This window comes from Schistocerca nitens, chromosome 9 (genome assembly GCF_023898315.1).
Source record: "Schistocerca nitens isolate TAMUIC-IGC-003100 chromosome 9, iqSchNite1.1, whole genome shotgun sequence".
In the NCBI taxonomy this organism is placed as follows: Eukaryota; Metazoa; Arthropoda; class Insecta; order Orthoptera; family Acrididae; genus Schistocerca; species Schistocerca nitens.
Genome location: NC_064622.1, coordinates 338,557,197 through 338,582,794, shown reverse-complemented (window position 1 = coordinate 338,582,794; position 25,598 = coordinate 338,557,197). Strand labels below are relative to the sequence as shown.

At 42.9% G+C, this 25,598-nt stretch overlaps 1 protein-coding gene across 1 annotated transcript in view; it reads left to right on the top strand.

Moving 5' to 3' along the window:
- Positions 1–25,598, top strand: part of LOC126204227 (uncharacterized) — a 193,841-nt gene that overhangs the window by 22,158 nt on the left and 146,085 nt on the right. Inside the window, exon 3 of the mRNA XM_049938623.1 lies at positions 17,152–17,459. Coding sequence (XP_049794580.1) covers positions 17,152–17,459 — 308 coding nt within the window. The remainder of the gene's footprint in view (positions 1–17,151; positions 17,460–25,598) is intronic.

Below are 25,598 nucleotides of genomic sequence, written 5' to 3'. Positions count from 1 at the left end.
CCGATACACTTGACCTGTTACAGTTCCTCTGTGAAAGACATGCAGTGGTGTACGTGCACCACTCATAATCCCACCCCACACCATCAAGCCACGACCTCCATACAGGTCCCCTTTAAGGACATGAGGGGTTGGTATCTGGTTCCTGGTTCACGCCAGATGAAAACCAGGCCAGAATCACTGTTCAGACTATACCTGGACTCGTCCGTGAACATAACCTGGGACCACTGTTCCAATGACCATGTACTGTGTTCCTGGTTTTACGGGCTCTCCTGAGACCAGGGGTCAGTGCAATGCACCTTGCTGATCTACGGGCGAATAAAGTATGACTGTTCAGTCGTCTGTAGACTGTGTGTCTGGAGACAGCTGTTCCAGTGGCTGCGGTAAGGTCCCGAGCAAGGCTACATGCTGTACTCCGTGGCCGTTTGCGGCCACTGATGATGAGATATCGGTCTTCTTGTGGTGTTGTACACTGTGGACATCCCGTACTGTAGCGCCTGGACACGTTACCAGTCTGCTGGAATCGTTGCCATAATCTTGAGATCACACTTTTTGGCACACGGAGGGCCCGTGCTACGACCTCCTGTGTTTGACCAGCCTCCAGTCGCCCTAGTATTCTACCCCTCATAACGTCATCAATATATGTTGTTTGAGCAATTTTCAACACACAGTGACCATTAGCACGTCTGAAAACGTCTGCACACTTACTCACTGCACCGTACTCTGACGTACACCAACACAACTCTGCGTATGTGTACTGCGGGCAGCGCCAGCGTGCGACGACCGCAGTTCAAATGCACCGCATGGTCATACCCCGAGGTGATTTAAACCGGCAAACCGCCCACCAGAGCGTTATTTCATCATGCATCAGCATTATCCTTAACTTATGAGCTTGAGTGTAGTTTAGTTCCCACCATCACCCTTCAGAGTGATGGGTATTAAAAATGCATTATCAGCAAGGACAGGAAAAAGCGAAATGTCCCTTTTTGTGCGTTTACGTTATGATAAGACAAATACATTATTAAATTTGAAGTTATTTCAGCTTATACATGGCACCAAATTTAGTACACAGAACTTCCTGTAGCAACAAAGGCTGTAGCGCAGCTGAACAGCTAGTGCAACTCAGCTGGAACGGAAGACACGGGTGCGTCACTCCATGCAGCTTCATCTCTACACCTGAGTTCACCGAACGCGGTCACTGGTGCGTTGTGGCGTTCCGGACTCTCGTCAAACCGTGAGCAGGTGTTTTCAGTGAAAGATCTCGCACACGTTTTGTGTTAGGACCACACTGACAAAATATGGTGTTGTGTTACCTCGTTGGAAGATAACGACACAGAGACTTCGAATAGTAGGCGCAGCCGCTAGCCGCAACACATTACAAACGTTACACCTTCTGTCCGCCTTACTGGCTATGTGAACCAAAAGTGATCATGTTATGCACGCAATAGCGACCCATACTGTCACTGCATGCTGGGTATGCGTAACGCTACCGAATAAAATCCTACAACTACGCTGACAGAATCTTTGACATTAGCTGTATTACGAAGTTGTAGATATACAAGCTATTAGTGGGACATGAAAATTTGTGCCCGACCGGGACTCGAATCCGAAATGCACGCTTATCGCGAACAGTCGCCTTAACCACTTCTGCTATCCGTGTACGCTTTCCATAATTATCCAAACCTCCATACGGCACAATGCCAGCACTTCCTAATGCCCACAACATTACTTGAATTCCAGCAATAGGGAGAGTGTGACAACAAAGTGTTCAAAGTTATAATTATCGTTGTTTTGATCGTCTAAGCATCTACTGCAAAGTTAATTTTGCAATATCTGTCCCTTCAGACATGGATGCATGGGAAGTTTTCTTCAAATAGACACGACCAGATCCACATCTTTGTCCTAAGCGAGGTCGTGCTCTGGCTGTTCTTCCTGAATTTCTTTCAGCACCTATTTCTATATATTCGCGAGAAGAGACACCATTTTTCTTGCTTTAAATTAAATTTATCCAATCGAGCTAGCAGAGAGTGCATGCTTTCAAGCACCCAGGTTTGTGTCTACCCCGGGTCGTATATGAAGAGGTTCCGAAGAATGTGATAGAACTTTGGAAACCATTTCTATGGAGATGCATGTTAAGGTCCCAGGTACCACACCCTGGGGCGATTCACCGTGGTACGCCCTCTTCTGCGAGTAATCGACGAAATAATTTCGAAATTCAACGTGGTGCTCTAGATTCTAGAGCCTTAAAAAGATCACCGTATTAAGAGCGCTATTGTAGTGTGTTGTTTAAAGTACATTCCTAATGCGGAGAAGGTTGTGCTTTCGAATCTCGTGAGATACTTAAAAATCTATTTTTTAAAATCTTTTTTAGCATAGAGGTCTTGAAGGATTGTGGTGTTACACACAGAGTTGTCATGCCTTAATTAAACAATTCTGCGACACTTAGGGACATTATGTATGATGGTTAGTAATGCATTTACTCAAGATTATTTCGTGCTCTGTTTCTTAATGGATATATCAGTATTTTCAAATGTTTCAGTATTACGGTGAATAAATAAAGTAATAAAAGTCACGTGCATAAATATTCCAAGCACTAGTTCTTCAAACCAAAATAAGAACGAATTAGTAAATGCATTAAAATCAATGAATTAAGTAAAACAGTGATCAAATTCATATCAATAACGATTTAAAAATAAAAAATTATTTAAAGCACCTTGCAGGATTTCAGTCCACAACCTTCTGGGTGTCAGGAAAATACCTTAAACATTACGCCACAAGTGCACTCACTGTACTGATAATTTGAAAGGCTCAGGAGAATAACGCCAAATTCCGATTTCTTTTTCGCCGGTTGTTCTACAGATGGCCGAGCAGAGACACGTCAGCGTGCACTCAAGATAACTGTTGGTAACCCGTGAAGCAGCAACGATGTTAGTGAAACATTATTAGTGTTCGATCTTTAGTTCTCAGTATTTGCAAGTCGTTGTTCTTCCGCACCACCCTCGCCTTTAGTTCATTCAGCTGCGTGTTGTGCTCTAGCTGAAGTCTATCGTGTCAGCTCAGGCTTTGCGCACCCAGGAGAAGACGTCAGCTACCCTGCCGCCGCGGCGGAATGCCGGCGAGCCGGCGCGGCCGTTGTCCAGCCTAAAGTGGTTCTTGCGCTGGCTGCTGGAGTGTACTCGTCCTACTGTGAATTCTATGATGATCCCTGATGACTTACCCGCGAAGTATCTGGTGTCGGTAGTTATGTCGTTGGTTGATGTCGAACAGGGACCCCAAGTTGCCCTGTTGCTGACTATGCCGCCTTGGCGTGCGGTACAGGCAGCACTCTGCAATTTTGTGTTGTAGAACAGTTTCTCCATCAGTGAGTAGCATGGAGTTCATTAATTGAAGGCCATCATCCTGAGGACATACCCCGCTAGTTCACAGACTCTGCTCGAGCATCTAAGTTTCACTACACCACCGTAATCGTGCAATCGAGTAATCTTACAGTAAATGCCATCGAATTATCAAAAAATGGCGAGAGTTGGATTATTTAAACGGAGCTCGCATGAGGCTATGATGCAAGGCTCAGTTCCTTATGACAATATGTGTTGTCCTCCTTATTCTGCTATATTCATCAAGAGGTTGTTACCTGCCATGTCAATTCCTCGCTATGTACTCTTGTGAAAGAGACAGAGTTCCCTGCAGCAGGTCTTACAAGCTAACGAGTATGCTTGTCTTTCTTTCTTAGGATTTCTCTCGCAGTCTCCTTTCTCCTGAATGCGTATTGTCACTCGGTGGAGTGTTGTTATGTGTCGATGACCTGACTCGCTTGCGAAATACTGCTCGCTTCTCGCTTCCTGCTTCCTCCTCTCTCTCTGGCATGACTTGAGTTTCCCTGGTACATGTGAATGAATTTTAATGAACTTTCTAATTTATACCCATTTACTGGCTGGCTCTGAGCACTATAGGACTTAACAACTGAGGTCATTAGTCCCCTAGAACTTAGAATTACTTAAACCTAACTAACCTAAGGACATCACACACATCCATGCCCGAGGCAGGATTCGAACCTGCGACCGTAGCGACGCGCGGTTCCAGACTGAAGCGCCTAGAACGGCTCGGCCACTCCGTCCGGCCTACCCCTTTATTGTTCTGTGCCGTAACAATTTGTAAACGAGGGCCCACTATGGTGAATGACTGCAGTGTGTGGCACCTGGAACCTTAACCTACATCACCAAGTAGATGGTTTACAAAACTCCACCCCACTCATTGGGATCTCTCCTTCTTATCTCCAACTTGCCAAGGAAGCTCGTTTCAAAGCATAGTCCACACACGGAAGGTTTCATTCTGATTTCACCCAATAGTTATCATGTGAACTGTGGCAAGTACTACAAAAAAGTACGCTGTTTGCTGCCGCACGAGCTAAGAGTACAGTGAGTGCATTTGTTAACGATGAGACAGGTTAGACATGACTGTGAGACATCGGTCAGAACTATTGGATACAGCATCCAGCTAATAACTCTCAGTATTCCAAGTCCACATGTCTTCATCCCGACCAAGAAGGTCCGCATATTTGATGAGTCTCAGGTTTTTTGTTTATAACGTTGGCGTCAGGTGGTGTTCAGCGCACTTACGTGTATGCACACTCTGATCGATGACTCCCGATTTCGTTGCTAGATGGGAACAACAGACGGCGAATTATAGACGATTGGTTAACTGATCCGATATGGGGGTTCGAAGACATAAGAGCAGTAAATAAAAAAGTGACGTGAATGCAAGCGATAATCAAAAGTGTTATTTAATGTGCCTTCTGTTACGGCTTTTTTGTGAAAAGATGTGGTTATTGAAATGAAAGGGGTACACATTATGAAATAAAATTAAACTGATATTGTGTATCGTGAATAATGTTCCTGAAATTTACTAACGTCAGTTACCAGTTTGAACCTATAAATTTTGATCACTGTTTCAGTGGCAAGCAGGCAAACCCTCTCTGTTCTGTGCTCTATTTATAATAAAACTGACGTACAATGTTGGTCTGTTTACTGTTAAAGTGCGTCTTGTTTTATTTATATTTCTTGTTTATTGTAATTGATGCTACTAATTGTTATGCTCAAACACATTTCGTGATTTGAAATAATACTTTGAGAAACTGAATTTCTGTATGATACTGCATTACAGTCTGTTGCTGTAGGGTTGTCGGCTAAATATAGAGTGACAGAAGATGATTGTCGGGTTGGCATATCGAGTATCCTATTAGAACCAGGCGATCACCAAGTATTACGTAGCAATATAGAGAAAATATCGATATGTAGCAGACACTAATCCGAAAGTAAGTAAACCTTCATATCACGTTCATCGCTCTACTTATAGTGAAATGGTATCATTGAAGATTAACTGTTTCATTGAGCATGTTGCGTTCGGCCGAGTGGTGTGTCTTTGTGAAACTAACCGTCAGGTACTGAAAAGAGTATTTACCTTCCGTAAATAGATCTCTGAAGTACATGTGTATGAATATGGTTTCATTTTGAACATTTGCATTGTCTGATATGACAATTTGTCGACGTTTAGGTGTGCTGAAACCGAGTTTGTTTTATTTTTTATTTATTTATTTTTTGCTTCTTTTCATAATACTACAATGCTTCCAAGTGTTGTCCGCTTACTACTGTGATTGAACTCAGTGCCGTATATGAGAACACGTTCACAGCTGCTACAAACGTGATTTGTTAGAATCCATTTCAGTCTCTTCTCTAGATAATGGCGCAAAGGAAAAAAAATAACGATAGTGGAATATCTGCTGCCACGTTTATTTCCAGAGCTAAGATGGGGCTGAAACATCTCACTAACACGAAGAAAAGCGTCCCTGGGAATCTTTGCAACGTACCAGTGTGTCATTTGCATTTAAATTGCGTCAGTTTAACGATGATCCCGTCTGTAAGCCGTTGGCTTATACAGCGATCATATTGTGTGATTAATGTGATCGCTTAGTGCAATAAGATTAGCAAAACAGCCGGCGCAAGTTATCTTTCTCTCAGTCTTTCTAAAGCTCTAAGTACTACATTGCAGATCTCCAGAAGATCTTTCCCATTATAGCTCATTATCTTTTCGTCATCTTTATGTGTAAAAGACCCTTGCCTTCCTACGTTTCTGGGCTACTTAATTTTTCTGCTGCTATTACATACTCTCCCTTAGCAGTGGGAGCTAGCACGCAGCGTCCGTTATTCAGAAGACACGTGTGCACCGGATTAACGACGAGGACCGATGTGCCAGCCAGCCTGGATGTGGTTTTTTGGCGGTTTCCCACATCCCTCTAGGTGAATAACCGGCTGATTCCCACATTCAGCTTCTGTTGCACGAATCGCAAACACTTTTAAAACGTTCGCACACTATACGCAGACAGTTAGGGTACACAAATTTCGTTCCGGGAAAGGACTGGCGGCAGGAATAGGAGCATACTACTCTCTATCATTGGCATTACCGAATCGAGATCAAGTAGCTGGTACCGTGAAGATGAGGGCTATGGGCGGAAGAGGAGACGGATACTCTGCCTCATGTCACACAAAAAAAATGTTTCAAATGGCTCTGAGCACTATGGGACTTAACATCTGAGGTCATCAGTCCCCTAGAACTTAGAACTACATAAACCGATCTAACCTAAGGATATCACACACATTCATGCCCGAGGCAGCATTCGAACCTGCGACCGTAGCAGTCTCGCGGTTCCGGACTGAAGCGCTGAGAACCGCGCGGCCACCGCGGCCGGCTCATGTCACACTCTTATTTAACTGTAGTGATATCTACGATGGGCGTTTGAAGTCCGTGCAAAGTCCAAGAGATGGCACCACCGGCGCATATCGAGGTCATTTTTGGTTAGTAGCATCTTTGGAAAGAACGCACACCAAGTCTCAGCCATATTGGTCTATTTCTTTGGGTTTGGCAGTCGTGTGAATCAAGGAAGTCGAGTGATTGTCAAAAAATGGACGAAAAAGTACTTCGTGTGGTGATTAAACATTACTTTATGAAAAGCGAAACACCTCAGGAAACTAAAGAGAAGCTTGATAAACATTACGGTCACTCCTCACCTTCGATTAGAACAGTTTATAAGTGGTTTCAAAATTTTCGGTGTGGCCATATGAGCACAAGTGATGCTAGACGTTCTGGACGCCCTGTGGAGGTTACGACTCCAGAAATCATTGATGAAATCCCTGATATGGTGATGTGAGATTGCTAGTGCTGTGGGCATTACGAATGAACGGGTACATAATGTTTTGCATAAACATTTGGGCATGAGAAAGCTATCCGCAAGATGGGTTCCGCGATTGCTCACTCTTGACCAAAAACGGAATCGTGTGAAGTGTTGCAAAGATCGTTTGCAGCTGTTCAGGAAGAATCTGCAGGACTTTAAGCGACATTTCATCATTGGGGATGAAACATGGATACATTACTATATTCCTGAGACCAAACAACAATGTAAACAATGGGTTACCAAGGGAGAATCTGCACCAAAAAAGGCGAAGGTGATTCCTTCGGATAGAATGGTTATGGTGACTGTCTTTTGAGATTCGCAAGGGATAATCCTCATCGACTATCTGGAAAAGGGAAAAACTATTACAGGTGAATATTATTCATCGTTACTGGACCGTTTTAAAAGCGAGTTGCAAGAAAAACGCCAGCGATTGGACCGTAAAAAAGTCCCTTTACGTCACGACAATGCACCTCATCAGATGTGGTCGTAAAATTAATGGAAATAGGATTCCAACTTGTTTCATATCCCCCTTATTCTCCAGATTTGGCTCCCTAGGACTAATATTTGTCCCCCAATTTGAAGAAATGGCTGGCGGGTCCAAGATTTCATTCAATCGAGGAGGTGATTGCAGCAACTAATAGCTATTTTGCAGATTTCGACAATTCCTATTATTCGGAAAGGATCAACAAATTAGAATAGCGTTGGATGAAGTGTATAAGTCTAAAAGGAGACTATGTCGAAAAATAAAAAGTTTACTCCAAACACATAAGTAATTTTTATTTTTGCAAGGACTTTTCAAACGCCCCTCGTACTACCAAAGCAATATTTATCATTCGCTTGTGTTTACGGTGCGAAAAAACACCTAAGTATTGTCCTCTTTCTATACTGACAACCCTATATCCATATAATTCCTTTTCGAGCCACTGTCACAAACGAACACCTCAACGGTTAGATGCTATCTTCTGTAAGTTATTGAAGTGTATGCGTAGTACGGACTGGTCACATTGCATGCTAGCCGACAGGTGCTGTGTTCTTCATTGCCCTTATAAGAGAACAATGACAAACAAACAAAAAAAATGGCTCTGAGCACTGTGGGACTTAACATCTATGGTCATCAGTCCCCTAGAACTTAGAACTACTTAAACCTAACTAACCTAAGGCCATCACACAACACCCAGTCATCACGAGGCAGAGAAAATCCCTGACCCGCCGGGAATCGAACCCGGGAACCCGGGCGTGGGAAGCGAGAACGCTACCGCACCACCACGAGCTGCGGATGAATAATGACAAATAACCATTAATTCCTTTAGTGTTTCTGTAGTAGTTGATGTTATGACGATGACGGTGCGAATCACGAACAGTAAAAAAAGGTTTCCGTGCAAAAGTTGTTGTAAAGAATTTCAGTTCTACGGTTTCGACTCCACACTTTTTGCCCTCCTAGTGACAGTGGCACATAAAATATCCTCTGACAAACACCGGAAGGCAACTTCCAAAGTGTAGATATTGACGTACGCCTCACTGCAAGCCCAGATGTATGTTAGGAGCTACGAAGATTTTGGTTAACGTAATCTAGGGAAGGTTCGAAGAAGCAAAACCTGTAGAGCAAGACAGGAATTGAAACATCCTGTGCTCACACATGTGCCTGAAGAGGGAAACACACGTTAATGACAACTGCTTTCTCAAACGTTAACAGCGTCATCTCTCAATAATATTTGAGACCTAAAAAAAATAACTTGTTTTATGTCGTTCACAGCCTTGTACTTATCTTCTCTACCTCTCCCACACGCAAACAGTCTCCAAAACGAGCCCTACTGGGCACTAAAATTACAAGATCAAAAAGGGTGACAAATAAAAAAAATTTGTTACTGCGCGTATGTATTAGAGTTGAATGAGTACATGATTAAATTTATAGGTGATCGGGATGTAGACAGGTTGTGAAATTCAGTACAGACGCCAGCTTCTTCTTGTACAATCGGTGGCTGCAACCCAGCTTGGCATGGCGTTGTATTGAGCTTGGATGACTCACAATCGGAAGCTGTTTCAGTTCACTGTCAGAGGTCATAGATCGTAGTGGCTAGCAAGCAGTGGTGCGTCTGTCTCCCAGGATCCCGTGACCTGGTCATGACTTTTCTTGATGAAAGAGAACGTCTGGGAGACATCGAAACAAGTCTCAGCCACTGGCCATAACAAGCTGAAAAAATAATACTAGTTATTGGTTATGTAAAGAGGTGTATTCATTGGCACGCTATACCGTCACATAAGAATACCGTCACGTAAGGTTCTTCTTTCTTAAAGGCATAAAACTCACAGGAGTTTCAGTTTGATCTGGACAGTCAGACTGGGGCTTTGTGTCAACCTATGGTAGCGAGAATGAGAACTGGTGTGTTACAGCAAACCATTTCAGGCGGAGAAAGAGTACTCAACAGTAGTTCTAATGTTTCATGTCTGAGAGTACGCAATACAGTATATTGGTACGGTTTTAAATCATTGAAGAGTGATACTTATGCTTCCCGGACGTGTTACGAGTTTTCAGTATTAGTGTGAGGGGAGGGGAAGCACTGTGATATACTGAACGATAACGAAAGCGCGCTCGAGGCGTTTGTAGCGTTCTCGATACATCTGGTTTGCAGACTCACAAGAAGAAGGTTAGGAGCATGATGGTGTTTTTAAAAGAGGAGTGTGCTTAGGACACGAATAATTAGTTAGCAGAAAAGTTCGTAGTAAACAAAGAGAGGTTAATGAGCTACACATTAAAGAGCTATAACCAGATACCATCAAAATTAGGGGAAGATTGTGAATTAGACGCTGTTACAGGAGTTTTTAAAGATTCCATTTGACTTTAGAGCGATCATTAAGTACTTTTCCATGTGACGACGAGGAATGTATCCTCGAAATGCCTTTACTCAACAGGAAGTGTTGATTAAATTCCATGTGTCTTTGCCTTTAGTACTGGTATTATTATCCGTATGTTTTGCAAAAAAACAAATAGAGGATGTTTGAAGAACCTTTTAGATACAAAATTTATATCAGTAGCTTAGTCATGTTATAAACACTGAAGATCCAAATAAACTGGTACACCTGCCTAATATCGTGTAGGCCGCCCTCGACCACGCAGAAGTGCCGCAAGACGATGTGCCATGGACTCGACTAATGTGTGAAGCAGTGCTGGAGGGAACTGACACCATGAATCCTGCAGGGCGGTCCACAAATTGTAAGAGTACGAGGGGGTGAAGATCTCTTCTGAACAGCATGTTGCAAGGCGTCCCAGATATGCTCAATAATGTTCGTGTCAGGAGAGTTTAGTGGCTGGCGGAAGTGTCGAAACTCGGAAGAGTGTTCTGGAACTACTCTGTAGCAATTCTGGCCGTATGCAGCATGCATACGTATGTGTCGCATGTCAGAGTCCTATCTAGATTTATCAGGTGTCCCACATCGCTCCAACTGCACACGCCCCACACCATTACAGGGCCTCCACCAGCTTGAACAGTCCCCTGCTGACGTGGCTGACATGCAGGGTCCATGGATTGATGAGATTGTCTCCATGCTCGTACACGACCATCCACTCGATAGAATTTGAAACGTGACTCGTCCGACCAGGCAACATGTTTCCAATCTTCTGGAGACCAATGTCGGTGTCGACGGGCTCAGGCGATTCGTAAAGTTTTGTATCGTGCAGTCATCAACAGTACAGGCCTTTGGCTCCGAAAGCGCATATGGATGATATTTGTTTAGTGATTCGCACGTTGACACTTGTTGATGGTCCCGAATTGAAATCTGCAGCAATTTATGGAAGGGTTGCACTTACGTCACGTTGAATGTCTTCAGTCGTCGTTGGCCCCCTTCTTGCAGGATCCTTTTCCGGCGGCAGTGATATCAGAGGTTTGATGTTTTATCGGATACCTGATATTAACGGAACACTCTTGGAATGGTCGTACTGGAAAATCCCCACTTCATCGTTACCTCGGAGATGCTGTGTCCCATCGCTCGTGCGCAGACTATAACACCACGCTCAACCTCACTTAAATCTTGATAACCTGCCGTTTGTAACAGCAATAACCGATGTTACCACTGCGCCAGACAGTTGCTGTCTCACATAGGTCTTGCCGACTGCAGCGCCGTATTCTGCCTTTTTACATATCTCTGAATACACATGCTTATATCATTATCACTCGCGCTTCTGTATACATCGAAGCTAAGCAACCACGCATAACGTGTGCAATACATCACACTACATCTTGTTTATTAATGGTACAGCTAACATTTTAGTTGGAAACGTTGCCCTCAAGCACCATCAAAGTCGCACACAATTACCTCCAACATCTTGAAATTTTCGCCTTTGAATGGACAATGGTGCTTGCAAGCGACGATTAAGCTTCCATATACAGTGATACTGAGTTATGTGTGGTGAAACTTTTCTGAGTAGTGACCAGCTTTAGAAGACGCCCTCCAAGGTTATGTGATCATGAGTTTCTCTTATTTTGTGGCGTTGTTTGCCATTTGCAGCAGAAACGGCATGTATACGTAAAGAAGAGGTCTTGAAAGCGAGAGAATTCTATCTACGACATAGCAAAGTTACTGACCTCTCCTGAGAAGAGTAAGTCTGAATATTGGATGTCCAGAATAAGGGGTAACAGCAACTCTTGAACTAGTGAATGACTTACTATTCGACAGTATAGGCTAATAGGAACGGTGTAGGCCTTGCCCTCAAGGGTATTCGACTGTGAAATGTGGAAAATATGGAATCGTTCTGTGTTTTGTACTAAAAATTAATAGTTTTAAGAACTTTCACATGAAATGATGCAAAATGCAACTATTTTCTCAACAACAGGAACAACATTTTCAGTAATTTAATGTCTTTTTTTCACAATATTTCTGTGTATTTTTAAGGAACGTAATAGTTATGTAAGCCAGCAGGCTTTCGTGGCCGTTGTCACTGAAGTTAAAATCTTCTTGATTATTAGGCCGCGTGATGTTTCTTCTAAAATAATCGACGTTTCGACCCCACTGCTGAGATCTTTCTCAGGATCTTCTGGCGTTCAGTGTTCTACCATTAGTTGACACCAGAAGATCCTGAGGAAGATCCCTGCAGAGGGGTCAAAACGTCGATCATTTTAGAAGAAACATGACGTGGCCTAATAACCAAGAAGATTTTAACTTCAGTTAACTGCAGCGTAATAGTTGTTCTTCACATTATTCCTGAGTGTTCCAGATAATCGGGTAAAATGCGATAAATTTCCTATTGTAAATTTTGTCTGATGTGATGTATCCAGCACATTATAATCAATAAACCTAAATTAACCAGATATAATAAAATATATGTAAAATGCGAGAGAGATCTACAGTACATGGCATCTTTCAAGATGGCATCTTCCAGATTGCTGGATACGCCCGAGAATTAGTTCGGTAAGTTAGTCAGGTAATTAGTTACTTATTCATACATTGTGTGGGGCGGCTGGTGGAAATTTATGTTCTATAAATGTAGAATCGTAATGTAACTGCAGAAAAGATGCAGTTCCCTGCCGTTTAACCATATGTGGGCTGCTAGTGAAATTATGTTGTTTAAAATGAATGTTCCTATTATTTGTGCTGTTGTTTTGCCGTTCTCAACACTGGCTCTCTAACTACAATTATGGCAACCCGAAAGTGATTAGCAAAACGTGAAGCCTGTAATTAGAATTGCTAGTACCGACTTCATCTGAGAAATACTCTTATAGCTACAGCTTATAGCTCTGAGGAATTAGGAGATTGTCTGGGATTCATAATCAAAACGATCGTAAAAAAAAAGGTTCTCTGTATTCTGAAAGTCTCAGATGAAAAAAAAAAAAAAAGAATCCACACAATCTAACTAACACAGCAGTTCAGAATCTAATGCGCTGATGCAACTATAACTGTCCAAATTAAATGTTCAAATGAATGCTCGCCATAATTTGATGATAATGTTCATCAAACGCCACGCTAAATAATGGTAGAATGTCTGTCCCGCGGTGACACGTGAAAATACGACATACGCAAACTGACGATAGATAATTAAAGTCATCCCAGAATTAACACTTCACTCGAAAATGATTTCATGGTTACGCGTATCCCGAGTAACTTAATGCGGCATCTGAGGCTGTTTATAGCAATGATACGGACGCGACGCGACTCCCGACACAGATGGTGTGCTATTCAGCGTCTGGAGAGAACTGAGGCCTTGCTTCCTGGCGCAGCGTTCTTATACATAAAGCCGCAGTGCGGACGGTAAGGGAACGCCTGATCAAATCGGCTCTCCCGACTAGCCGCTGGGCTAGTAACGCACCACTTTAAGTTACCGAATAAATCATAGCTTCTTTTGCTGATGGCCGATGAAGCTCTCAATTTAAATGTGCATTCAGCACACAGGTAAGTAATCATAATAAATGTCTGACGTGGCTAAGTAAAATATTTTGGGCGAGAGAATTAATTTAATTGCACTATACGCGGTAGACAAGCTCTGAACCTGCCCTTTGGAGATACGCTATCGCTATAGTTTTATAGTTATTCAGTTGAAACTTCTCACATCTTTATGATTATAGCGGATCTCCATTCTTCTTAAACTTAAACATCCTAGCCTTATTTATTAGCCTACTTAATATATCTTGCTTCCTTAATTTTTAAGACAAAAACCAGAAAATCATGAAGTTCAACTAAAACCTTAATTTGTGAGATCCAGAAGACTGTTTCTATTAAATAATTATGAAAAAGGAATCTAAATATAAATTTTTAAGTCTCTAGCTCTTTTCTGTTGCGCCAATGATTTTTACAGGAAAACATCCAAATTTCGAAAATGGTTAAAGTTATCGAACTGATATTCAACACATATTAATTTAGAAATACTCCTGACATGCTAGAAACATTTTAGGTTATTTACTTGATTTTTAAAGTATTGCGCAACATTTATGACGTCAGAGCTAGTTACAGCGGACTGGCTGGCACACAATGGAAAGACTGATGTGAATTTTATACAGCGTGAGTAGGCTGCTTCCCTGCAGTTGTATTCGCAAGAAGCATTATACTGTGTGAAGTGTCAACAGAACAAACGTAAAACACACACACACAACTATGTATCTATGTAATCTTAAAAATATCTTTAGAAACGGCACTACCATCTGTCAGATACAGATTTCCAAAAAGTTATACTGCTGCATATCCCACTATTTTTGTGCGAAATTTAGGTTCATTAAAACGTAATTCATATTAATGCGATCGGATGAGGCTAAAATAATACATCTTCATTGCTCCACATACCCCCGGCATTTATCTGTCGAGAAATTGTGATCTTTATTGGAAATAACGATGAGTAGTTACTAATTCTCCTTAAGGATTAATGAAAGAATAAAAACAGTTTGCGTGATGGATATACAATGGCAAAGATCAATTTTCAGGCTCGATATTAATCGGTCTATCATGGAGAATTCAGCTGTCTCGAATATGTGGGATTGTTCTAAATCATATGAATTGAATGTTCGTTTTAGTATAAGGTCTGTTTTCCCATGTGCCTCATTTCGCTAAATATCTCGAATCACATTCTTGGTGACGTGAAAGGCTCCCCGGCGTCAGCGTGTCGTGGCCGGCACATGTTTTGTAGACAGTGGTGCGGGCACTACGGCAGCTTTCAGAGAAACACGCTTCCTTATGGCGCCGAGCCGTAACACTTCGTTAATGGTGCTGCGACCACCGCGCAGAGACATAAAGCGCTGCCCGCCGCTCTCGCATGGCCTTATCGTCACGCGCAACGGCTGCAGCCGCTCCAGATTTCGTTATTCCACTTTTCCTGTCTCCAGCATCAGCTGTAACTCTCACATAACCCGTAAGGATAACAGCTTTAGCGCACTTACTTCCTGTAAACAGATATTTTATGGACAACCAAATGGAAATCGACAGCCGCTAGAAGCCTGTAGTGAAGATTTACCGTCAGCAAAGCAGCATCTCGCTCGAAATACGACTTCGTGTCCCATTCTCGCAGGTGTTTGGCCACAGTGGTACAGCGAACGTCGGCGTCCATCGGAAAGCTTTTAACTTTAACATAGTGTACTGATAGTACGTTTATTCTAAACGTTAGGTTAGAGAGAGAGTATTTGGTGCAGACTGAGTATTCACACTTACCTTTATGAATAAACAGCGAAAAGATATCAACCTGCCAAAATGCTAAGTTCACCGAACAAAACACTACTGGCCACCTGAAATGGCTGTTCTCCGAGATGGGAGTATATTTATTTATTTATTTGGTGTCTTCAAAAACACGAGTAAATGTAATTCTGTGGTCCAATGTAAAAAAAAAAATAATTGTTAACTTATTTTTACTTCCAAGAATGTTACGTGAGAATGAAATATACCGAGCGAGGTGGCGCAGTGGTTAGCACACTGGACTCGCATTCGCGAGGACGACGGTTCAATCCCGCGTCCGACCATCCTGATTTAGGTTTTTCGTGATTTCCCTAAATCGCTCCAGGCAAATGCCGGGATGGTTCCTTTGAAAGGGCACGGCCGACTTCCTTCCCCGTACTTCCCTAAATCGATGAGACTGCCCAACAGTATACTAGCGAATATTCCAACAATACCAATCAGCCACAGACTGCACATAGAACAGTCAGTGATTTTCATACAGAGCGCTATGTGGCGTTACCAACATAAAAACCTGAACAGCCTACTTACAATGTTAAAGCGTGCGGTCTCTGCGCTTCCGCTATGATTTCGCCTTTTAGATCGACGTGAAATGGCGTACGTCGAAGCAGCGGCAGCTAAAATTTTGGAGATGTAAACGACTTAAAAAAATTGATTCAATGCAAGGAACATGACAGAGGGCTCATTGTACATCAAAATAGCACACATATAAACTTTAACGTACTATATTAACAAGATTAACAGCATAAATAGACGGCCGCGGTGACCGAGCGGTTCCAGGCGCTTCAGTACGGGACCGCGCGACTGCTATGATCACAGGTTCGAATCCTGCCTCGGGCATGGATGTGTGTGATGTCCTTAGGTTACTTAGGTTTTTTGATATGTAAAGATGGAATATTATTGCCAAAAATTTTAAAAAGTATTCGACCGATTAACTTCCAATTATCACCCATTACTGTAATGTTTGGACACATGTAGATTACATATTTATTATATGTATATGCACTCCGTCTTCAGGCCACAAGTAGCCCATCGGGACCATCCGACCGCCGTATCACCCTCACTGAGGATGTGGATAGGAAGGGCATGTGGTCAGCACACCGCTCTCCCGGTCGTTATGATGGTTTTCTGTGACCGGAGCCGCCACTATTCGGTCGAGTAGCTCCTCAATGGGCGTCACGAGGCTGAGTGCACCCCGAAAAATAGCAACAGCGCAGGGCGGCTGGATGGTCACCCATCCAAGTGCCGGCCACGCCCGACATCGCATAACTTCGGTGATCTCACGGGAACCGGTGTATCCACTGTGGCAAGGCCGTTGATATAGACTCTGGAATTGCAGTAACAATGAACTACGCACAAGGTCAGAGACATGGGGAATAGAAGCGGAACATAGGGGTCGGAGGAAATGGACGTAGAAAGAGGAGGAGGAAAGAGGCAAGGAGAGGTGGTGATGGTGAGAGAGAGGGAAAGAGGAGGAAATGAACAGAGAGAGATAGATGGCGAGACGGATCGACACCGACGGCAGAAGCGGATTAGACCGTATACCCAAGCCCTTCACATATTAGAAACATGTGCTATATCTTTCCTTCCTTTTCTATTTAACCAAATTGTGCCACAGCCACACGTGGCCGGGGACAGCTCGTAGAAAACATAAACATACAGGAATTCCCCTGCTGCATCTCTCCCTTCCACAGGGTTGCTACAGATGGGCACGAACAGCAGACGGCGGCAAGCAGAGGTGAAGAGGGTGACCTTATATTCGCTATGCAGGGCACTGCTGCTTGCAGGTGAGCATCGCCCTGGTGGACGTGGCGGGCAGCGGGACCCTGGTGCACGTGCAGAGGCACGACTCCCAGCCGGCGGGCAGCCCCGCACGCAGGACGCAGGGCGCGCCTGCCACAGCGGTCGGCGCCCGGCCAACGGGTGGAGCACCAGGCGTCGGGGGCGGAATGCCAGCTGACACCTCACCCGTGACGTCAACGACGACGACGACAACGACAACGTCAACTCCCGTGGCAGACACACCCGTAGAGCGCAGTGGCGCCGTGCTGCTTCGCAGGTCGTCTCACCAGAGGCCTAAGCACGCACTCCGCAGGTACGTGTGACTCCTCTACTGGGGTCGCTTGTTATTTTCATACCCCTTAGATGACGTTCGGAATATCGCACTACGACGTAAAAATAACTTCTTTCAAAAAATAATAGCCCATATTGTTTTACTGAATACACGGCGACCAGCGATCATTTTGCACGAAAGTTTTTCTAATTATATTTACACGGCACATATAATGTTTCTACGAGCATCACAAAGTTATACTTATCACCTTGAAAAAAATGTCAAGCTGTGGCCGTGAAATTTGGTGATGATTTTAATTTTTCTCCACATATTGACTCCTCTATGTGGCACACTTTTCCCAATGATGTACGTCTTTTTTTGGCCTCTTCTCATGAGGGTCTGCATTATGGTTGTTCAGGAATGGTTCCACACCGAATAACATCTACCAGTCTTTCTACATATGCCGGCTACACAATGACTTCTTCATTTGAGGAAAGACAAAGAAGTCATCGGATATCACGTCAGGAGATAGAAATGGGCAACAATTGGATAAGCCAAAGAAGAAGTATGGTCTACTATTTCATCGTCACTCCGAAGATTAGTCCAGTCCTGAAAGCAATTGATTTATACTCAACTGTTAACATCCTGGACCTAAAATGAGGATTTTCCTTGGGGTTTACTCCCTTAACATCTAAAGATCACTCTTGTACTCAGGGCTGTGCTGTCATTTTCCAATTAACCCAAGAGAGGACAGCTTGCCACATCCACCGTCTCTGCCATTCAGAAGGTCTCCTTCTGAACCAGAGGTACCATTGTTGACCTCATTCGAAACCCCAGGCACGGGTTCCACATTATACCCCATGAAACTGGCCCCTGTTTGAACTTACCCATACTTTCACAGTGACCTACTGACGTGAAGGATGTCCATGTCTGCAATGTGGAGATGTCAGAAAAGATTTGCTGTAGTGGAGTATGGGGAAGGTGACCCTATCTGCCTTGAGTTAGGTTAATGGTTATGTATGATGCCAGAACCAAAGGCAAAATGAGACAAAATTCGATAGACCAACGAGAAAGCATGTGCTACTATTTACTGTCAAGAATGACCTGGAGTGTTGCTGTGGAACAAATGCATGCATATGAAGAGCTCCCCATGTCAGTTATCTTGACGGCCTCCCGTAACCTCCCCACTACATTCCGGAAGCGTACTTTGAGGCGATTTTCTCCTTTCAGCATAACATGTTAACACCTCACCGTGATTTTCCCAAAAACTATAAGAATCATCATTCCAGACTATGGTTGGGTCTTCGCATTTTCCGTCGATAGTAAATCCACTTGTCTGTGCTGGTTGTCTTGCTCCTATTGGGATCAGAGTGGTATACCTAGCACTCGTCCATGGAGGTCAAGCAGCTAAGGAAGTCATTTGGATTGGCCAGACACAGCTGCACCATGCCCGCTGCTGCCTCCGTTTGGTCGGCTTTTCGAATGTGTGTGTGCAGCCGCGGTAATCAGCGTGTGTCGATATTCGTGATATTCAAAATGTCGCGCGATATGTTTAAAACTGATCCGTGACTGAATTTTACTCGTTACACTATCGTCTTGACTGTGATACGCCAGTCTTCGAGAGCGTCGGCCTCCACTTCTCTAGCCACTTCCGGTTCTCCACAGAAGAGACATGCTGTGCCACTTCGTTTCTTATTATGCATACTGGTCTCACCAAACTGGAAAATCCTGCACCACCTAAATACTGTTTGTTAAAATGATTCCTCGATTTTCGCCGTACACTTTCACCAAATCAGCACGGATTGTTGTCCCATTTGCTCCCTTTCAAAGGCAGGTAGACCCTAAGAAATTTGTGCAGCATACACTACTTCATCAAAGCACGCCTCGAAGGGAACTAGCCTTCCAGCCGGTCCCAAGTGCGAATAAAGAGGGAGGGTTAACCATTGCCCTAACCATCCAACATTGTAAAAAACTGACGGGTTCCTCACACCCAGCCTCGGACTGGAATGGATCTTAAAGGCCTCTAGCTTATGAATAAAGGACTACGAATAGGCACGTGGAACGTAAAAACGCTGTACGCTGCAGGGCAGAAAAAGATACTTGATGAAGAACTAACAGAGTACAAGATGGATATTACAGCCCTGCAGGAGATGAGATGGCCTCGACAAAGTATGCAGAAAAAAAGAAACTACACGATCATATACAGCGAAAACAAGCATAGTCACCATATATTTGGGACAGGATTTGCGGTTTATAATAACGGCCAATGTGACGCCACTAGAAAAAATGTCAGTGAAAGAATATGCTACATCAGAATCAAAGCCAAATATAGATATATCTCATTCATAAGTGTCCAGGCCCCAACTGAGGAAAAGGAGGAAGGCATAAAAAAATGGTTCAAATGGCTCTGAGCACTATGGGACTTAACTTCTGAGGTCATCAGTCCCCTAGAACTTAGAAATACTTAAACCTAACTAACCTAAGGACATCATACACATCCATGCCCGAAGCAGGATTCGAACCTGCGACCGTAGCGGTCGCGCGGTTCCAGACTGAAGCGCCTAGAACCGTTCGGCCACTCTGGCCGGCAAAGATGTAAAAGACGAATTCTATGACACCTTAGACCAGATGTAGTCCAGATTACCGCAGGATGACAGCAGAATTGTGCTCGGAGACTGAAATGCCAAAATAGGACAAGAACAGCAATGGCAACCATATACAGGCATGTTCATCCATCACACTGAATCAAATTATAATAATATAAGGCTTATAAACTTCACTACAGCTAGAAAAATGAAAATAGCAAATACATCATTCCCCCATGAAAGCATACATAAAACAACATGGACCTCACCGGATCGATTGACTGGGAACGAAATACACCATATTTTGATAGATAAAAAACAGACAAAGCCAATAAGAGACGTTAGGACAATGAGAGGGACTGAGATAGGATCAGATCATTCCCTTGTGCTAATAAAGATGAAACAATCATTACCAAAACCACCAAGTAAGAACAACAGTGGTAAAATATCCCAAAGAGTAGATGTGAGTAGGCTAAAAGAGGAGGTGGTGAATAAACAGTCTGAGATTAAGCTTAAAAATAGATTCTTTGAATTAGAGAATGACAACAATAAAAAAGAAGATGAATATATCAACACAAAATGGAAGAAGATGGCAACAGTTATAAGGGAGTGTGAACTACTAGAAGATAGTAATAATAGCAATATAAAGCAGTACAGGACAGGAAGAATCGTACATGAAAACCAGACAACATGCAGGAAAGCCACTAGGGAACTGAAGAGCATAATCAGGCGAGAGAAAAGAGCATTCATATGTAAACAGATAGACAACGCTGAGGAGCACTACAACCAGAACAATAGTAAACAGTTTTACAGGACAATTAATACCTACAGAAAATGGTACAGAGCTAAGTCTGTGATAATGAAGGACGAGAATGGAAAACTGATCACTACGAATGAAGGAAATTTAGGGAACTGGAGGAAATCAAAGAACTGCTGAACAACCCGGTATATACAACAATGAAAACAAGGCAGATAACAATCAGAACGTACCACTATTAGTCGAAAAATCAACTCTAATGCACGTGAAGGAGGCAATAAAAAGACTAAAAAATGGGTAGACCACTGGAATAGACGAGATATTAGCAGAGCTCACCAAAGAAGGGGGATAGAAGATACATGAATGCTTAGCCAAATTGATGTATGGAGAAAAGAACTAATGCCGGAGGAATTGAAAACTGCAGCTGTGTGTTCCATATACAAGAAAGGAAACAAAATGCTGACACAGAACTACAGAGGGATATCTCTCGTATGCACATGCTATAAAGTAATATCAAGAATTATACAGAACAGGCTCAACCCGTACATTGAGGAAATATTAGACACAGCACAAGCAGGGGTCACAAAAGGTAAACCAACAATCGATCAAATATTCACACTAAGACCAATATTAGACAAAAGAACAGGGAGCACAATTATGATGCCTTTTGCCTTAGATTTCAACAAAGCATATGGCAGCATAATAAGAGGGGAAATGTGGAGAATAATGGCAGAGTATGGGATACCTGAAAATCTGAAAAAGCTAACTAAACTGCGTGAGATGGAATTAAAGTGTAGAGTGAAAGTCAGGGGGAGTTCTCAGAAGTATTTGAAGTAAAAACATAAGTGAGACAGGGAGATATTATATCACCAACCCTGTTCAATATGGCTCTCAACAACACCCTGAGGAACCATCATAGGAAATAAGATAAGTGTCCTGGTTTTTGCGGATGATATTGTGAGAACGCTCCCCCACCTCCCCCCCCCCCCCCCCCCATGAACCATGCACCTGGCCGTTGGTGGGGAGCGCCACAACGGAGGGGTATCTGGTGACAGGCCAGACAAACGTGTTTTTACTGAAGAGGGGCAGCAGCCTTTTCAGTAGTTGCAGGGGCAATAGTCTGGATGATTGACTGATCTGGCCTTGTAACACTAACCAAAACGGCCTTGCTGTGCTGGTACTGTGAACGGCTGAAAGCAAGGGGAAACTACAACCGTAATTTTTCCCTAGGGCATGCAGCTTTACTGTATGGTTAAATGATGATGGCGTCCTCTTGGGTAAAATATTCCGGAGGTAAAATAGTCCCCCATTCGGACCTCCGGGCGGGGACTGCTCAGGGGGACGTCGTTATCAGGAGAAAGAAAACTGGTGTTCAACGGATCGGAGAGTGGAATGTCAGATCCCTTAATCGGGCAGGTAGGTTAGAAAATTTAAAAAGGGAAATGGATAGGTTAAAGTTAGATATAGTGGGAATTAGTGAAGTTCGGTGTCAGGAGGAACAAGATTTGCGGTCAAGTGAATACAGGGTTATCAATACAAAATCAAAAAGGGGTAATGCAGGAATAGGTTTAATAATGAATAGGAAAATAGCAAAGCGGGTAAGTTGCTAAAAACAGCATACTGAACGCATTATTGTTGCCAAGATAGATATAAAGCCAACGCCTACCACAGTAGTACAAGTTTACATGCCAACTAGCTCCGCAGATGGCGAAGAGATTAATGAAATGTATGATAAAAGAAATTATTCAGATAGTAAAGGGAGACGAAAATTTAATAGTAATGGGTGACTGGAATTCGATACTAGGAAAAGGGAGAGAAGGAAACGTAGTAGGTGAATATGGATTGGGGGGAAGAAATGAAAGAGGAAGCCGCCTGGTAGAATTCTGCACAGAGCATAACTTAATCATAGCTAACACTTGGTTCAAGAATCACAAAAGAAGGTTGTATACATGGAAGAAGCCTAGAGATACTGGAAGGCCTCAGATAGGTTACATAAATGTAAGACAGAGATTTAGGAAGCAGGTTTTAAATTGTAAGATATTTCCAGGGGCAGATGTGGACTCTGACCACAATCTATTGGTTATGAACTGTAGATTAAAACTGAAGAAACTGCAAAAACGTGGGAATTTGAGGAGATGGGACCTTTATAAACTGAAAGAACCAGAGATTGTAGAGTGCTTCAGGGTGAGCGTTAGGGAACGATTGACAAGAATGAGGGAAAAAAATACAGTAGAAGAAGAATGGGTAGCTTTGATAGATGAAATAGTGAAGGTAGCAGAGGATCAAGTAGGTAAAAAGACGAGGGCTAATAGAAATCCTTGGGTAACAGAAGAGATATTGAATTTAATTGATGAAAGGAGAAAATATAAAAAGGCAGTAAATGAACCAGGCAAAAAGGAATACAAACGTCTGAAAAATGAGATCGACAGGAAGTGCAAAATGGCTAAGCAGGGATGGCTAGAGGACAAATGTAAGGATGTAGAGGCTTATCTCACTAGGGGTAAGATAGATACTGCCTACGGGAAAATTAAAGAGACCTTTGGAGAAACGAGAACCACTTGTATGAATAACAAGAGCTCAGATGGAAACCCAGTTCTAAGCAAAGAAAGGAAAGCAGAAAGGTGTAAGGACTATATAGAGGGTCTATACAAGGGCGATGTTCATGAGGACAATATTATAAAAATGGAAGAGTATGTAGATGACGATGAAATAGGAGATATGTTACTGTGTGAAGAGTTTCACAGAGCACTGAAAAACCTAAGTGGAAGTAGACAACATTCTATTAGAACTGCTGACAGCCTTCGGAGACCCAGGCCTAACAAAACTCTTCCATGTAGTGAGCAAGATGTACGAGCCAGACGAAATACCTTCAGACTATAATATGTAATAATTCCAATCCCAAAGAAAGCAGGAGTTGACAGATGTGAAAATCACAGAACTATTAGTTTAATAAGCCACGGCTGTAAAATACTAACACGAATTCTGTACAGACGAATGGAAAAACTGGTAGAAGCCGACCTCGGGAAGATCAGTTTGGATTCCGTAGAAATGTTGGAACACGTGAGGCAATACGGACCCTACGACTTATCTTAGAAAATAGATTAAGGAAAGGCAAACCTACGTTTCTAGCATTTGTAGACTTAGAGAAAGCTTTTGACAATGTTAACTGGAATACTCTCAAATTCTGAAGGTAGCAGGGGTAAAATACAGGGAGCGAAAGGCTATTTACAATTTGTACAGAAACCAGAAGGCAGTTATAAGGGTCGAGGAGCATGAAAGGGAAGCACTGGTTGGGAAGTGAGTGAGACGGGGTTGTAGCCTATCCCCGATGTTATTCAATCTGTATATTGAGCAAGCAGTAAAGGAAACAATAGAAAAATACGGAGTAGGTATTGCAATCCATGGAGAAGCAATAAAAACTTTGAGGTTGGCCGATGACATTGTAATTCTGTCAGAGACACCAAAGGTCCTGGAAGTGCAGCTGAATGGAATGGACAGTATGTTGAAGGGAGGATATAAGATGAACATCAAAAGGAGCAAAACGAGGATAATGGAATGTAGTCGAATTAAATCGGGTGATCTGAGGGAATTAGATTAGGAAGTGAGACGCTTGAATTAGTAAAGAAGTATCGCTATTTGCGGAGCAAAATAACTGATGATGGTCGAAGTAGAGAGGATATATAATGTAGAATGGCAATAGCAACGAAAGCGTTTCTGAAGAAGAAAAATTTGTTAACATCGAGTATAGATTTAAGTGTCAGGAAGTCGTTTCTGAAAGTATTTGTATGGAGTATAGCCACGTATGGAAGTGAAACGTGGACGATAAATAGTTTACAGAAGAAGAGAAAGAAACTTTTGAAATGTGGTGCTACAGAAGAATGCTGGAGGTTAGATGGGTAGATCACATAACTAATGAAGAGGTATTGAATAGAATTGGAGAGAAGAGAAATTTGTGGCAGAACTTGACTAGAAGAAGGGATCTGTTGGTAGGGCATATTCTGAGGCATCAAGGGATCACCAATTTAGCATTGGAGGGCAGCGTGGAGTGTAAAATGGTAGAGGGAGACCAAGAAATGAATAAACTAAACAGATACAGGAGGATGTAGGTTGCAGTAGGTACTGGGAGATGAAGAAGTTTGCACAGGATAGAGTAGCATGGAGAGCTGCATCAAACCAGTCTCTGGACTGAAGACCACAGCCGGCCAGAGTTGCTGAGCGGTTCTAGGCGCTGCATTCTGGAACCGCGCTACCGCTATGGTTGCAGGTTCGACTCCTGCCTCGGGCATGGATATGTGTAATGTCCTTAGGTTAGTTAGGTATAAGTAGTTCTAAGTTCCAGGGGACTGATGACCTCAGAAGTTAAGTCCCATAGTGCTCAGAGGCATTTGAACCATTTTTGAAGACCACAACAACAGGAAATGACATGTAAGACCTGGAGAAAATGGAGATTGTGCTAATGGAAGAAGCTAAGACATTAGATCTAAGTATGAATGAAAGTAGAACAAAGTTCATGGTAGTAGGAAGAAGAGCTTCTTTAGGACCAAACCATCAACGGTAAAAATCGTAAATCTACCAATACAGAAACACATTCACGTACCTCGGTGTCAGCATCAACCAGTGGAAGAAAATGCACAGTGGAGAATAAGGAAAAACAGATGACAATTATACACACTGGCTGACGTCGTAGCGAGCGTGGAAATTAAGAGATTAAGATGGTACGGACATGTGAGGAGGAGAAGGGAGAACACGGTAATAAAAGCTGTATTGGATGGAGAATCTGAAGGAAAGAGACAACTGGGACGGCCGAGAATGAGATGGAAGATAATACCATGGGAGACA